The following is an 18,054-nucleotide window of genomic DNA, read 5'->3' on the forward strand; positions in this document are numbered from 1 at the left end:
ATTAGCAGGCACTCACATTATATTGATTTGGTTGAGGATGGTGCAAGGGTTTGTGAGGTTTTTCCATTGCAGTGAACAAAACAGAATTCAGAGCCATTGTATTATTAATTTTGCCTTATCACAGTATGCCTCATGTACTTTTTAAATTTTTTTATTTTGTTTAAAATAAAGTTTATTTATTACATAGGAAGAGTTTGGTTTGCTATGTGTTTTGGTCACTCTTCATAAGAAACAAGGCATAGTCTATGTGGCTGTTGGAAAAGTATACATTAAAATATGCATCAATTTGTCGAATAGCTTCAAACCCTGCTTTATCCTATGCATTTCTTTTTTAAATCCAGCCCATTTACTGTACATATTATAGACCTAGAGAGCAAATGACATCATTCCCTTAGTGATGTAAAGCCATTTAGCTGACTCACTGCTCCTACTTCTCTCTCTCTCTCTCTCTCTCTCTCTCTCTCTCTCTCTCTCTCTCTCTCTCTCTCTCTCTCTCTCTCTCTCACTCACTCTCTCTCTCACTCTCTCTCTCTCTCTCTCTCTCTCTCTCTCTCTCTCTCTCACTCTCTCTCTCTTTGCTATTTAAATAGCAAATGTTTTTGGTTTTTTTGACTTATTTAATACAGACTAATAATACTGGTATTTTGGCAGCATATGTTAATCTGCATTTATAATAAAGTAAATTAAAGTAAATTAGAAAAATCTGAAAAAATAAAACCCTTTAGGTACCTGGCTTCTGGGTCCCATTTTAATTAAATAGTTAGGTCCTACAGTCCAACAATTTAACATGTTAAATAATAATAATAATAATAATAATAATAATAATAATAATAATAATAATAATAATAATAATAATAATAATAATAGTATAACTGTGACCAAGAGGCCAGAGGCACCTACAATTTATTTTTGGAAAATGTTTTCCAAAAAGAAATAGTAAAAATAAAAACGCCTTTGGTGACGTTATCTAGAAGGTGCTCACAAGTAATTGCTATTTATTGGAATTTTGGTAATTGATCATTTTCTTTGTTTTGACTCAAGGATTCCAATTGTGAAAAAATTGTGAAATTAAGATTTTTTGGTCTGTAGCGCCCCCCTTTGGCCAACTGGGTTTATACTTTGTCAACCTCTCCCCAAATTGAGCTCTACCATCTGGCCAAGTCTCAACTCTCTAGGCCTTACGGTTTAGTCTGCAAATCAGTTTTAGGGCGGAATAATAATAATAATGTTAATAATAAAAATCTCTACAATGACAATGGGGTTTTAGCATTTCATGCTTGAACTCCTAATAATAAATCGACTCAATGTTGCCCCAGAACAGTGGCATCACTTGGTTCAGATTTGGCAAGAATGTTCCAAATATCACAACTTTTTAGCAGGCATTAAAATGGAAAATGTAAGCCTGTATCGCCCCCTGCTGGAGGGTCAAAGTACTTCTACAAAACAAAACAAAAAATATATATATATCTTTGTTTCAACTTTGAATCCATTATACACCCCCCCCCCCCCCCCACACACACACACACACACACATACAAAAACAAACACTCCCACTCCCGACCCCCTATCTCATTTTTATTGTAATTAACATGACCGTTCTGTCAGTTACTACATCGCTTTGTGAGTCGACCAAACTTTCCGAAACTCCCACTCCATGATGGAAAGTGTTTTTTTTCCCCCCATGCCGGAAATTCTTCATCACGCCAAACGAAGTGAACGCTGAGGAGTAAGAGACGGACATCACCAGGTGGGCGTGGTTTTATCGAATGTAATCGAGCACGCAGACAAGTTGAATCTCAGATCAAAAATAATCGAGCCGCCAGATTCCAGACATCCAGTAGATGTTAGACCGGCACTTTGATCTTTACTGATTATGGATGAAAAGGAGCAGGATGTCGGTAAGCTACTATACATTTGGTTTCTATCAACTACAGGGGGAAGACCGAACACATTAGAATTCAATTGTAACCCCATACTCGGGTTAATGTTTACTGATCACTGATTACTGATGAATTATAGTTGTATTGAGAGAAACAAATATACCTGGACAGTTTTCTATAATCCATCTGCTTTTACTCCAGGTTTGACCGTGGATTTCTTGAATCTAAACATCACCATTTAGCAATATTAAGTAGGCTAGAAAGTCTCAGCATTTAATCACGATGCCATTGAAGGACATTCTACAAAAAAATAAGAAAGATTAAAAAGTATATGAACTGGGTTACAAAAGTATTTTCTAAAGTTCTGCAGTTATGCATAGTATGAGCCATTATTGCCTAATAGAAAACCAAAAAATTTGGAACAGTTGTGAATCTTCTTGGAAATAACTGGGCTATGAAAAAGTCCCCCAATGGTTTATCAGTGACTCATTCAGTATAACACCAGATTCCAGAAAAAAACATCTTGCTTATCTCAGATCAGAAACCTGTTGCAAAATTGGTATACTACAAAACCTCATCTCACATTTGATTAAAAACAGAACTAGATGACCTCCAAGACATTTGGGATAATGTCCTGTAGAATGTTGAACTTTTTGCAGGTCATGTGTCCCGTTATATCTGGTGTAAAGCAATGAAAAAAATGTGGAGCAAGAAAATGGCAGCTGTAGTTTAATGGTGTGTGAATGCTTTGCTTTTTCAAGGACTGGGCAAATTTCCACAAATGAGCTATTTACCAGTAAATTGTGAAAGAGAATATCTGGTGGCCAATTCCTGAAGTTCATGTGCAATTCAAAGCACAAAAGGTCAACCAAACAAGAACACACACTTATCTTCTTCTTCTTCTTCTTCTTTCGGCTGCTCCCATTAGGGGTCGCCACAGCGGATCATCCGTCTCCATACCACCCTGTCCTCTACATCTGCCTCTTTCACACCAACTACCTGCATGTCTTCCCTCACCACATCCATGAACCTCCTCCTTGGCCTTCCTCTTTTCCTCCTACCTGGTGGCTCCATCTTCAGCATTTTTCTACCAATATAATTCATGTCCCTTCTCTGCACATGTCCAAGAACACACACTTATCTAAATGGTTAAAAAAAAAAATAATTAAACAAAAGAAATCAAATTTGACATACATTCTTTTAGATATAGTGACAAAAGTTCCACAGAAATGTGTAACTTTGATTTGTGTTGATGCAATGCATGGATTTAATACTTTCCCATTAACAGCAGAACTCCTCCTCGGAGTGTTTTAGTCTTACGATAGGTCAGTTTTGTTTATTAAGGAAAGACAGCTTGTTTTTTTTAACCATTTATTGATACATTTATTGTAATGGAGCATCACTAATCACATCTATAACTATGCATTTAATCACCGGCTTCTTTTTCTCTTGAAGAAAGTATGGTGGTAAGCATAACAAAATAAAAAAATTAAACTGTTAAAGAACACTAAAGACTTCAAAAAACACTACAAAAGATGTTCTCGCAGAAAACTTCACCATATTAACAATTTCTGTAAATATGTTTATCAGTGTCAGACATATTAGAACATGCATTAATATAAACCTTGGTACTAGAACTACTGTCAGAACTGCTGATGAAGAAAGTTAATTAATAGGTTCCAACCAACCAATCAGATTCAACAGCGCTGTCATGTAACAGGTTTTAAAGACAGATCAAACTCTGTAATATTTTTTTTCTACTTTTATATATATACAGTGAGGAAAATAAGTATTTGAACACCCTGCTATTTTGCAAGTTCTCCCACTTAGAAATCATGGAGGGGTCTGAAATTGTCATCGTAGGTGCATGTCCACTGTGAGAGACATAATCTAAAAAAAAAAATCCAGAAATCACAATATATGAATTTTAAACGATTTATTTGTATGATACAGCTGCAAATAAGTATTTGAACACCTGTCTATCAGCTAGAATTCTGACCCTCAAAGACCTGTTAGTCTGCCTTTAAAATGTCCACCTACACTACATTTATTATCCTAAATTAAATGCACCTGTTTGAGGTCATTAGCTGCATAAAGACACCTGTCCACCCCATACAATCAGTAAGAATCCAACTACTAACATGGCGAAGACCAAAGAGCTGTCCAAAGACACTAGAGACAAAATTGTACACCTCCACAAGGCTGGAAAGGGCTACGGGGAAATTGCCAAGCAGCTTGGTGAAAAAAGGTTCACTGTTGGAGCAATCATTAGAAAATGGAAGAAGCTAAACATGACTGTCAATCCCCCTCGGACTGGGGCTCCATGCAAGATCTCACCTCGTGGGGTCTCAATGATCCTAAGGAAGGTGAGAAATCAGCCCAGAACTACACGGGAGGAGCTGGTCAATGACCTGAAAAGAGCTGGGACCACCGTTTCCAAGGTTACTGTTGGTAATACACTAAGACATCATGGTTTGAAATCATGCATGGCACGGAAGGTTCCCCTGCTTAAACCAGCACATGTCCAGGCACGTCTAAAGTTTGCCAATGACCATTTGGATGATCCAGAGGAGTCATGGAAGAAAGTCATGTGGTCAGATGAGACCAAAATAGAACTTTTGGGTCATAATTCCACTAAACGTGTTTGGAGGAAGAAGAATGATGAGTACCATCCCAAGAACACCATCCCTACTGTGAAGCATGGGGGTGGTAGCATCATGCTTTGGGGGTGTTTTTCTGCACATGGGACAGGGCGACTGCACTGTATTCAGGAGAGGATGACCGGGGCCATGTATTGCGAGATTTTGGGGAACAACCTTCTTCCCTCAGTTAGAGCATTAAAGATGGGTCGAGGCTGGGTCTTCCAACATGACAATGACCTGAAGCACACAGCCAGGATAACCAAGGAGTGGCTCTGTAAGAAGCATATCAAGGTTCTGGCATGGCCTAGCCAGTCTTCAGACCTAAACCCAATAGAGAATCTTTGGAGGGAGCTCAAACTCTGTGTTTCTCAGCGACAGGTCAGAAACCTGACTGATCTAGAGAAGATCTGTGTGGAGGAGTGGGCCAAAATCCCTCCTGCAGTGTGTGCAAACCTGGTGAAAAACTACAGGAAACGTTTGACCTCTGTAATTGCAAACAAAGGCTACTGTACCAAATATTAACCTTGACTTTCTCAGGTGTTCAAATACTTATTTGCAGCTGTATCATACAAATAAATAGTTAAAAAATCATACATTGTGATTTCTGGATTTTTTTTTTTTAGATTATGTCTCTCACAGTGGACATGCACCTATGATGACAATTTCAGACCCCTCCATGATTTCTAAGTGGGAGAACTTGCAAAATGGCAGGGTGTTCAAATACTTATTTTCCTCAATGTATATATATATATATATTATTATTATTTTTTGCCTCAATTAGTGAAAATGTAAAACATTCGTTACTTGTTTTTACAGTCGTAACTTCTTGTTTTTCTTCTTGCAAATCTAAAGGTGCAGCCTTGTTACACCAAACACGCTTCGCCTAATAAAATGCATAGGGGTTTGGTTTATCATATTTGTTTAACAGAACCTCCTCTACAGCAAACACTGGTTTCCCATTCTGGAAAATATAGCACAGCTTTCCCCATTTAATATAGTTATGTATTTTCAGTGCATTGTTTGTTCAGCCACCATTCCTTCACCTTTCTTTTACTTGTGTTCAAATACAAATCTCAAGTATGATCTCAGTTGTAGGAAGCGATTTCACGCTGCTATTTATATCTCCATCATAATTGTATTGTTCACTTATCTAAATGTGAGAAATGCTGTATTTATAACTCTGTATGCTGGAGCTCCCAGACAGCTGACCCAATGAATAGGCCACTGGAAGAATGGGTGAATTAAAATGGTTCGCCTTTCAGCCAAAACAACAATGTTTGTGTTTCTTGTCAAAGTACTTCTACATTAAAAATAAAAAATAAATAATAATAATAATTATATATATATATATATATATATATATATATATATATATATATATATATATATATATATATATATATATATATACACATATACATTCCCATATACATATGCATTCCCATGTTTACATTAATACAAAGATGTAAAAATGAGGTGGAGCTTCAGAGATTGTGTAAAACCCATGCATCTACAGGACATCCTGTATACATTGTCCTTTTTATTAATGATCATTAACTTAACAATGTCAGTGGGACAGTGTTTTTTTGTCAAATGCATAATCATATACAGGTTATTTTCTATAGTAAAAATAGTGAAGAAAATTTCCAACATTTACAGTATTTTATATTTATCAGTTAGCATTAAAAATATATAAACAAAACCAGAATGTAATTGCTAAAAGTGTATAAATACTGTCTCATCAGTTACTGATTTTTGCTTTATTAATTGCTTTATTAAAAGGTCATCCCTGACAATCAGGTGGTGCATTGTAGGTTGGACAAAATCTGATGAACTTGGATTAAAATAAAAAAGAACGGACTGATGCTGTCTTTGTAAACGTGATATTGTAAATAGAAGAGTAAGATATAGTTATATTCTGAAATAAAAAAAAATTGATTTTCTGATTTGTTACTGTTACATTTTCATAGTTAATGGTGTAAATGTTGGTTCAAAGATATTTATATTTCTAAATACCTTCACGCAAGTTAACTTTTCAAATATAATGCAGAAAATGCAGGAAATGTTTCTTTAGTAAGTGATTATTAATTACACATAAAAACCACACAAAGAGTTCTATTTGAACATTTTACTCACTTTAAAAACACTCTTTTGTATGGTTCTACATAAAACGGTAAAGATTTCGAGGTTTACCATCTAGGGACAGAGAAGTGTTGGAACAGTCACTATGTCAATTACGTTTTCTTTTCTGTATATAGGAGCCTTTGATTTAAACATTCCCGAGGAGGGTCCTTTAGTGCCACCTGCAGGCTGGTTGGATAGTGTGATGGGCTATGAAGGCCATAAAGGTGGAGGTAAACACTTTGTGTCATAAAAATGAATGTAAATGTGAAGACATTTTTTGCTTCCACTGAATCCAATGCTTTTTTTAACAGACTCATAAAGGTTGTTTTTTTTTAAGTAAAGTAATATAATAGTATCTAGTTTTTTATTAGTGGAAATTACAATACCAGATGGTGTTTAATAAAGATTGGTAGTTCATGTTGAACATTAATTACTCATTTGCAGACAGTTGTTGACACTTTTTTTGTAATCAGACTGCACAGATCAGATTTACCCTCCTCCACCTGACTTCATTCCTGAGCCTGAGAATGACAAGAAAGCCTCCATCCCTAATGTGATGTAAGAAAAGTTGTATATATGTTGTATAATTTTTACTTCAGAAAAGCTTCACAATACAAATTATAGTTACACCAATAATTATTATAATTATAGTTACACCTCTCCAATATTCTTCCTCGATATAAGGCAAACTATTATGCTCATATTGATATTATTGGGTTACTCTTTGTATTTCGATTTATGTGAAGTTAATTATTTTTATACCATAACAAAAATCTACATTCGAAATTGCGATTGACTATAAGGTGTGCGTATTAATGCACTTGTATTAATAAAAAAATAATACTATAGTAAATCCTTAGCTATAGACCCAACCATATACAGATAAAAAAAGGTTATTTATTCCTTTTCCAAAGTACACCAGTGTTTCCATATTATCGGTGGAATGGAAATAGACTTGAATCTGTATAAGCAAATGATTAATTTGATCACACAATTTCTTTTAGAAGATTTGTCAGGACACTGTAAGACTCCTGTGTGTAGAGAATTGTAAATGTAGAGAGCGATTGTAACCTTCGCACAATACATTTGGTACAGAAATAAAAATGGACAGAGCAAATCAAGCAAGCTGCATTTTGTCATAACTTTAAACGAGAGAAAATAAAGATAGTAATGTAGATTAATTAGCTAACTTATAACAGGAATGATAAACTTCAACTACAGGTACATCTCAATACATTTTAATATCATAAAACGTTGATTTATTTTAGTAATTCAATACAAAAAGTGAAACTTATCTATTATAACATTTAACCAAAAAAACTTGAATACTTCATAAGACCAATCAAAAAAAACATTTTTAGTGAATTGTTGGTCTTCTGGAAAGTATGTTAATTTACTGTATATGTACTCAATACTTGGCAGAGGCTCCGTTTGCTTTAATTTCTGTCTTAATTCGGCAAGGCATGGAGGTGATCAGTCTGTGGCACTGCTGAGGTGGTGTGGAAGCCCAGGTTTCTTTGACAGTGGCCTTCAGCTCATTTGATTTTCTTGGTCTCTTGTTTCTCATTTTCCTCTTGACAATACCTCATAAATTCTCTATGGGGTTCAGGTCTGGTGAGTTTGCTGGCCAGTCAAACACACCAACACCATGGTCATTTAACCAACATTTGGTGCATTTGCCAGTGTGGGCAGGTGCCAAATCCTGCTGGAAAATGAAATCAGCAGCTCCATAAAGCTGGTGAGCAGAAGGCAGCATGAAGTGCTCTAAAATGTCCTGGTAGACGACTGTGCTGACGTTGGACTTGATTAAACACTGTGGACCAACACCAGCGGATGACATGACTCCCCAAACCACCACTGACTGTGCAAACCTTACACTGGACCTCAAGCACCTTGGATTCTGTGGCTCTCCTCTCTTCTTCCAGACTCTGGGACCTTGATTTCCAAATTAAATGCAAAATTTTCTTTCCTTTCATAAAAAGATGACTTTGGACCACTGTGCAACAGTCCAGTCCTTTTTGTAACTTGCCCAGGTAAGACACCTCTGATGTTGTCTCTGGATCAGGAGTGGCTTGACACAAGGAATACATCAGTTGTAGCCCATGGATACGTCTGTGCGTGGTGGCTCTTGAAGCACTGACTTCAGCTGCAGTCCACTCTTTGTGAATCTTCCCAAATTCTTGAATGGGCTTCGTTTCACTTTTTTTCTACAACATTTTTTTCCTTCCATTCAACTTTCTATTAATGGGCTTGGATACAGCATTCTGTGAACAGCAGCTTCTTTGGCGATGACCTTTTGTGTCTTTCTCTCCATATGCATGGTGTCAATGATCGTCATTTGGACAACTGTCAAGTTAGAGGTCTTTCCCCATGATTGTGCAGCCTGAACTAGACTGAGACACCATTTAAACATTTAAAGGCTCAGGAAATCTTTTTGCGCTGTTTGTATTTAATGAGCTGATTAGATTGTGACACCACCAGTCTCCAATATTTAACTTTTTCACAATATTCAAATTTTCTGAGATACTCAATTTTGGGTTTCCATTAGCTGTAAGCCATAATCATCAAAATTAAAAGAAATAAACGCTTAAATTATATCAGTCTGTGTGTGATTAATCTATATAATATACACGTTTTACTTTTTGTATTGAATTACTAAAATAAATCAACTTTTAAATGATATTCAAATTTATTGAAATGCACTTGTACGTTCAGCCATATCTATGTAAAAAATAAATAAATAAATAATAATAATAATAATAATAATAATAATAAAAAAAAAAAAAAAAAAAAAAAATATATATATATATATATATATATATATATATATATATATATATATATATATATATATATATATATATATATATATATATATATATATATATATAAAATTGTTTTATTTTATTCTTTTTTTTAAATATTTGATTGCAACTGTACACTTTATGTAATTGTATTCTATGCTACAGGGTTCCTCAGGTGTCTGAAGATGTGGCCAGGGAGGCGTTGCTCAAGTTTGTTGGAAAAAAATGGACATATAGCAGCAAACCTGCCCAGAACCTGGTCTTCAATGATTTGAAGCCTTTTACAGTGTATCGTGTAAATCAATTCCTGTATTAAGTCATGCTAGTAGTATTCCGACATTACTATTATTATACAGTAATTATTGCTTGTTACCTAACAACCAATCATTTTCCTTTTTTTCCAGTTACAATCAGTTCATCTGAAAATAACCTTTTTTCTGTTTAGTATCGCTTGGAAACATTTACAGAGTCCAGATCAAGTGCCTGGGAGCATGAGATATATACTGGTATTGTATATAACATGCAACACATTGAGCATGTGATAATAATAGGTTATATATGTATACAGTATATCACCTGATAGGCCATTTTTTTCTACTAGGATAAAGTCAGTAGTATTTGAAACACAGCATAAGCACAGGGACCTTTTTTCATCTACAAATTTGTCTCTATGTAATTCAATGTGAAAGTTTAGAAAAAATGTCTCTCTTTTGAATTAAGCGAATTGCAGGACTGTCACCATCTCCAAACCTAAATTCCTTGCTTTTGTAAAAAAAAAAAAAAAAATGTCTTATTATTTTGAGGAATTTTAACATAATAGCAAATAAAATTTTATATTATTCTTATGAATAATCATAGTTACATGAGAGGTTAAGGGGTTAGCACATGCTTACAATTTTGAAAGGTATAATTTTAAGCCATTTTAATATCAGCACATGCTTGTTAAAATAAAATGTTTAATGTTTGGGTAATTTTGAATGAATGAGATAATATATACATTATACATTTATTATTGCTATTGCTTAGTGACGTGAACAAAAATTGTTAGCACATAGGCTTTTAATCAATTTATTTACATCATTCAAATATTGTTTGCTTTCATACTTTTCATGATGATGTCTTTCACACCTATTTTTGTAAATCCTTACAAACTGATTTACTCCATAAAGTTTAAACTTGTTTGTCCTCTTTAGTGCACTTTCTATTTTGCACCAAGGCCCAAGCTCTATTTCTGTCCAACACACAATGTCTCCGTTGTCATACTCAGGAAGCTCCCAGAGATAAGCAAGGCAAAGCTTCTCATAAATTACAGAACGATAACCAAAGATGATGGATGACTTATTCTTGCATTGATTACAGAGTAGTGAAGTCAAAATAGAATAAAATAAAAAATAGTGTGTATATCCCTGATGCCATTAACAACTTTTGTTAACGATCAACACTTTTAGTTTATTTTTTATTTTTTTCCTGATCAGGTATTACAAGTTGGTAATCCTTATGTTTTACACTTAACCTTAGCAGTTCACATCTACCAATTCAGCATCAACATGGTTTGACACTAGACACTAGTAACACTATGTGGTACATAGATATGTAACATTTAAACTTTGGATCACATGTCCTACACAGTCTTACGTGGAATGATGCCAAATTATTCCCAGGAAGAAGTTGATTCTAGCTACTACTGCTATTTTAGCAATGGGACACCCTTTTACCTATTGTAGATAACAACATGTCTTACATTGCCAAAACCAAAACTTCCATGTGACTGTCATGTAACTGTGATCCAGGCATGCAGTTTGGACTGCTGGCCAAATCCAGTCACTTCTGCTGAAAAGTGACAAAGTGTCATATTGTCAAATTAATTTTAAAATCATGTTATTTTCATCCACCCATTTGTATAATACACTATCTAGACTTTTTACTTTTTAATGCCAGTATTGATCATTGAGTTCATACACACTATGACAATACACTTTTTTTTTTTTACCTTTTTTTTTTATTTCATGAATAGGTCAGTATGTGGACGGACCACAGTATGGCAGTATTCCTCCTCCATGGCAGGTAGAAGTGCAGTATCCCTCCAAATTCACTGACACAATCCAGAAAGTGCGTGTGCCTCACACTTCATCTGTAAAGGTATTGTCTTTAAGAATCTTGAGCCAATATTATGTATTCTGTTATTATTTTTTTTTTTATCATTACTCATTTTTCTTTGCAGTCATTATCCCTTATTCACTGTACTGTATTTACTTTGCTATAGAACACTTGTAGATCACTTGGAAACCTCTAGATGTTTATATTTTATGTATGTGACATTTGTTTTCTCTCATTGAATTAATTGTGTAATTATTGTCATTACTCAGGCTTGTCATCAGTGCCAGGGGAAAGGACGTGTGCGCTGTACACACTGCCATAGCAGAGGATGGGTGAGTAGTTTTTAATGAAACATTTTTTTTTTTAACACACTTAATGTATTTATAATCAAATGTTTAATAATACTCACACTTCAAGTGTTCTTATTGTGGCTGTTGTACTTTTGCTGACCTGAATTCTTAGTGTTTACTGTGAAACTCATTGGTTCACCATTTCCTGTAGTTTGGAAAACTAGAATATATGAACCTTTATGCCTAAGGCTCAAAATAAAAAAAAAATAAATAAAAATATGATCTCACATTTTAAAACAGTGAATATGTTCTGATCATGCCAATCTGAATGTGAAATAAATTAGTTAAAGGGAAAGCCAAAAGACAAAATCTCCCAGCTGTACACAAAAACATAGAGGATCCTACTTAAGGGTCCTAGTGTCCATGTTTATTTATGTCTGTGGCAATAACATTAATCATATATCTAGAGGTACAGTTTATAAATTATAATAATAAAATGTGCCTTAGCAAAGCTATGATTATATATTTATTTTGGATGATTCTTTTTAAATTCTCACTTTGTTAGCCACAAAGCACACAGTTTTATCAGAGAAAGTGGTGTTTTCATCAATATTTTCATTGCAACTGTAGTTCACTTTACAGACAGCAGGGGGCTCTAAAACATTTTATGATTACATTCTTGGAAACTACAAAGACAAGGCCACTGGAACATCCAATGCTAAATAATAAAAATAATGAATGGTGTTATGTTTTAAAATACTTTTTTTTTTTTTTTTTTTAACCTTTAGACCAGCTGTATGTCCTGTCATGGTGCTGTTCACGGCCGGAACAGAAGATGTGTAGGCTGCCATGGAAGAGGAAGAAAAATGTAAGCGTCACAATTTATACTGCATCTTCTGCATCACACAAGGTGTACTAAGTAAATAATAAAATATTTGGAACATAATGTTGTAGGATATTGTTTACCAATGGAATGGTTTGATCATTACCACCCTGAACTTGATTGTTTTCCAATAACAATTTGTCTCGAAATGTTTTATTTCTTTTATACCACAGCTATTTTCCATAAAATAAAATGACATCACACTTCATGTCCTGCATGTCTAGTTCCTGTTATCCCCTTATTGCAGCTATAAACCATTGTTTCTTTACCTGTGTGCCTTATATTCCCTTTGTTGAGATTATCAGAAAGTCCTGAACAGTCTCCTGTTACAGAAAGCTGTAAATCTTGATGATGTCAATAGTTAGATATTTTTTAATTATTAGACAGGTTAAATGAAATAATCATGAGTTGTTTCTACTGATAGAATACATATACTGTACATAAATAGAAATCTGTAATTTAAATTGTAAACACTAATGTCAAAGCTGCATTTAATAACTTTATGCTTTATATTGATATAAAATTACCTGGTAGATATAATTTAAGTACAGCTGTAATTAATAAGTGTTTTCCTATTTAGATGTACATGGTGCCATGGTAGTGGTCATAAAACATGCCGTAAATGTAATGGCCGTAAAAAGCTTTTGCATTTTATTCAGCTCACTGTCACATGGTAAGTGGATTTTCTCCAGTAATGTTTTGATTTAGGATCAATTTCTAAGGCAAGTTTAATATAAGTGGATGAATAGAAAATTATATAAATAAAGAACAAAAGATTTCAAGTTGAAATCTCAGGTCCTTTTAATATGCATGGGATAAAATCGAGTGTGATTAAGCAGGTCTTTACCAACACATTATGCCTTGTTTTTGATTAGTGTACAGTTGTATAAGTAATAAATTTTTTATCCGGTATAGATAACCAAAATGGATTTGAAGTGATGCAGTTTTAAATGTGAATGATGTGTAGACTTGCAGCATTTATGGTTAATACAAAGTTTTGTTATACTTCTTGCTTTAAAGGTTGAAGTCTACACTCTAATCACTGATTCCTTCCAAATCCATTTAGTCATTACAATCATGTAAAATTGTTTCACTGTCTAGACTTATACAGTGTGTTCCAAGTGTCTGAGAAAACTTTCGCAAATGTTTTTGTTTGGCATTCTTTTTTAACATGATGGGTTTCATTATAAATAATGATATCAACAATAACCTGCATCGGAATCTTGATTCTTGTTACTATTCAAAATGTTGTAGTCATTAGTGCATTCACTTTGTGCCTTAATGCCAGAAGGCACTCAAGGTGACACAGACTCCCGAAGTTTGTGTAAAACCTGTTGTCAAAACCATTAGTGTGTTGTCTAAACAAGATTTCAATTGAAGGGATAAGATTCATGACTTGGCCTTTTGCACAAGGGCGATAATGTGGTCAATATCACAGATTTGATTTCGTTTAAATAGTGACATAGGAAATGGTGCAGCATCTTAAACATTTAAAGTACTAAAGAATTACATAAAAAATTTATTTTCAGTTTTAAAATGTAATCCATGATTTTTTATTTGTTCCTAAACATCTGTATTTGTATATAACGTTTCTTAGGAAGAACCAAGTGTATGAGTTCATACCCGACCGGCTGCCTGAGTTCCCCCTGAAGAAGTTTGAGAGAGTGTCCGGGGAAGCATTCTTTATAGACGAAAGTCTCCTGGTATTCATTTTTCCATTTGGATCATTTTCCTTCACCTGTAATAGCGTTAAAATTTTGTTACAATTTTTAGCGTTAAAATTGAGGCTTAATAAATCCACAGAAGCATTATAAATGGCTTTAAGGATAACAGCATGTGCTAAACAGAATATCTGTGTAATGAGGATCTTTTTGTTTTTATATATCAATAACAGATTTTATATCCTGATAAGTTTAAAAAAATCAGTATTTACTGGAGCTTTTCTCGCAGGTTTATCCAATTGTTGGCTTCCCTGACAAAGAGATTTGCAATGCCTCTGAAGAAGCCATTCATGAGCACCTGAATAAATACTCTTCTATCAGTCGCATCGTGCAACAGGTGAGCAAAAAAATCTTCCAAAACAATAGCTTTTGCTTATTACTTGGGCATATTGCAGCTTTTGATGTATCCGCTAGGGGGCGGAAAATGCAACGAATTTCAAATTCTTTTCAGCACATAAACTAAAATGGTGTCAGAATACATAGTATGCTGTAGTATCTATAAAAGCAAAACAAAAGAAACAATTCACAAAATAGAGCTTTAATATATTCAGGGTTCTGTGAATGTTCCTAATATTTACTACAGAAGCATGCAAGTTACTGATGCATTATTATTATTATTTTATTATTATTTTGAAAAGGACTATGAACTTTGGAGTGTTTTATGTGTTAGAAAACTATATATATATATGCTTGCCACTGCGAGACATAGCTTTTCCATTTTATAATAGAGATATCACGTTATTTTGTACACTAATGTGTTGTTCAAGACAAAGGTTCAAGGGTAACCACACTAACCAGCCATAACCATTATGACCAGTGAAGTGAAAAGCACTGGTCATGTCTTCATCATGGCACCTGTTAGTGCGTGGGATATATTATGCAGCAAGTGAACATTTTGTCCTTAAAGTTGATGTGTTAGAGCAGGAAAAAGCAGGAAAAATGGGCAAGAATAAGGATTTGAGCAAGTTTGACAAATTGTGATGACTAGATGACTGGGTCAGAGCATCTCCAAAACTGCAGCTCTTGTGGGGTGTTCCCGGTCTGCTGCGGTCAGTATCTGTCAGAAAATCGGCGACAGGGTCATGGGCGGCCAAGGCTCATTGATGCATGTGTGGAGTGAAGGCTGGTCTGTGTGCTCCTATTCAACAGACGAGCTCCTGTAGCTCAAATGGCTGAAGAAGTTAATGCTGTAACGGGTCAGAACTGTTTTGGCAGCAAAAAGAGGACCAGCACAATAGTTGGACAGGTTGTCATAATGTTATACCTGATCAGTGGCCATAAAGTTATGCCTGTTCGGTGTATTATGAGGACATACATAAATACATACATATCCAAACAGTATGGCTCAATACTTTAGACTTGCAAAATAACAAACACCATGTAATTCCAGGGTATTGGTTTTACTGGTGAGCTTCAGGCTGGTGTTAAATTTAGACTAACCTAGGAAAATCTAACCAGAGCTATGCTCTGAGTTGTTGGGACGGAATGCTTCATTGTTGCTGAAATATTTTTAAAATAATTACGTCTCATTCTATTTCCCTCTCTCTATATGTTTATCTGTCTCTCCACAGCGACAGTCGGTAGAGCTGGTGCCTCTCACTCAAGCATTCTACTCCTACAATGGCAAAGACTATGACTATTTTGTTTATGGGACTGAAAAGAAGGTTTACACTACAAAATATCCGACTTCCTGCACTCTCCTGTAGCATCTTAGCTTATGACTTTTATCAGTGACAAATGTGAAAGAATTGTGGTAATTATTTTCTGGCTGCATTACAGATTATTATATAATGCTTCTAAGGCTTCTTTGTTATACATAATGTATTATCCTTTACATAATGATAATATAATGTGCAAGTAAACAGATTATCATTACGGTATGAATGAAGGTTTGAACATTTCTGGTTGTATAGTGTAGGTATATATTACACTACGCTTAAGTGTTGAGAATCTTTATTAATACAATAAACCTGCAATTAAGTCTTATTAAATGGATCAATTTATATAAAGAGTATACTTTTTTAAAACTGTTTGGAATTTTTATTGATTATGTAAATACTTATTAAAATTTGCATCATGACTTTGAATTGTAATAAATGCCACATTGTATAAGGATGTGTCTACTGATCATTTCAGAGTATCTTACTATAGTCTCTGTAATATAAATTTAAAATGAAGCTAATTAATAATTTGAAAATGTAGACTATGCATTGTAAATCTGCTTAATGGAAAGGCCTTTTTATACTGAAAGTGTGTGTGCTTATACAGAAATATTGGGAAAGACTAATTTAACCATGTTTTCAGACATGTTTTCACAGGTACAGCATCTTGTAGCCTTGAGACCAATTTATTTAAAAAAATGAACGTCAGGTTTGAATGAATCCAAGATAAACCTAATGCTTTAGTAGGAGAAATAAGTGCCAATTAAAGCAACCAAGCATTATAAAACCCCTCATATCTCATCCTGCATATCGACATAACAAACAATAATGGGAACATAGTCCTTGTTAAAATGACACCTGCATAACCAGAGAACATTCAAATCTGCGTGATGAACTAAGTGGAAGGATGTCACAGCTGGCGGTGCAGGGACAAAGATATGGAAGGCCATACAAACACTTGTTTGCACTACTAATGCCTACTAATTCTCATTTTGGACTTGTCATTGTCCTAGGCAGTTGCTGTGTCCCAATTCACCTCCTTACTGTATAGTATACACTAAAAGTATGTACTTTGTTTTGTGGAAAAAAAAAAAAGTATTAAGTATCCACACTTAAAATGTTTATCACTAATATTAGAGTATCCAGGTACCTAATCTAATCTATTTACGATGTAGGTTGTATAGCAGGCAAAATGGGACACGGCATGTGCTTTAGACAGCAACTTGTCTTTTGAAAATCATGTCAACCATATTAAAAAAATGAAGAAATATTGCTAAGCTAAGAAACATGTCTATATCTGATGCAGAGAAGCTCGTCCATGCGTTCATGACCTCCAGACTAGACTATTGTAATGCATTACTAGGTGGATGTCCTGCTTCATTAATAAAACAGCTACAGTTAGTCCAGAATGCAGCAGCCAGAGTTCTCACAAGGTCGAGAAAATATGAGCATATAACCCCAATCTTATCATCCCTACACTGGCTACCTGTTGAGTTTCGAATCGACTACAAACTTTTGTTACCAACAAAACACTAAATGGTTTGGCTCCCATATATCTTTCCAGTCTTCTAACACGCTACACGCCGTCACACTCTTTGAGATCCCAAAACTTTGGACTTCTAGTAGTTCCTATAATAGAAAAGTCCACTAAAGTTGGTAGAGCATTCTCACATTTAGCTCCTAAACTTTGGAATAGTCTTCCTGACAGTGTTCGGAGCTCAGACACACTCTCCCAGTTTAAACACACTTTCCAGAGTCCTACACATAACACACATCACATCATAACCTTGTCCTCCAGTACATCTGATCACATGCACATTATCAACTTGTGCTTGTTAATATTATGAACAGCAGCTACACTAATTCCTCTCCACTGCTTCTCTATCTTTACCCATCCCGAGCCATCCCGAAGTTGCACCAGCTCCAGTTGAGTAGATAGGAACTTAATAATT

General features: G+C 34.7%; 1 protein-coding gene and 1 long non-coding RNA gene across 2 annotated transcripts in view; one reads left to right on the forward strand and one right to left on the reverse strand.

The window, feature by feature from the left end:
• LOC310722228 overlaps positions 1–18,054 on the reverse strand; it is a 439,622-nt gene that overhangs the window by 257,732 nt on the left and 163,836 nt on the right. The gene's annotated exons all lie outside the window — the stretch shown is intronic.
• LOC310722139 (protein SSUH2 homolog) lies at positions 1,600–16,553 on the forward strand. The gene is made up of 12 exons (XM_083534544.1): positions 1,600–1,898; positions 6,781–6,876; positions 7,120–7,204; positions 9,616–9,745; positions 9,896–9,956; positions 11,465–11,589; positions 11,817–11,879; positions 12,626–12,705; positions 13,301–13,393; positions 14,318–14,423; positions 14,671–14,778; positions 16,013–16,553. Exons 1-12 carry the CDS (start codon positions 1,874–1,876, stop codon positions 16,145–16,147), a joined length of 1,107 nt encoding a protein of 368 aa, XP_083390670.1. The 5' UTR covers positions 1,600–1,873; the 3' UTR covers positions 16,148–16,553.

Source organism: Silurus aristotelis (assembly GCF_946808225.1).
Source record: "Silurus aristotelis genome assembly, chromosome: 28".
In the NCBI taxonomy this organism is placed as follows: Eukaryota; Metazoa; Chordata; class Actinopteri; order Siluriformes; family Siluridae; genus Silurus; species Silurus aristotelis.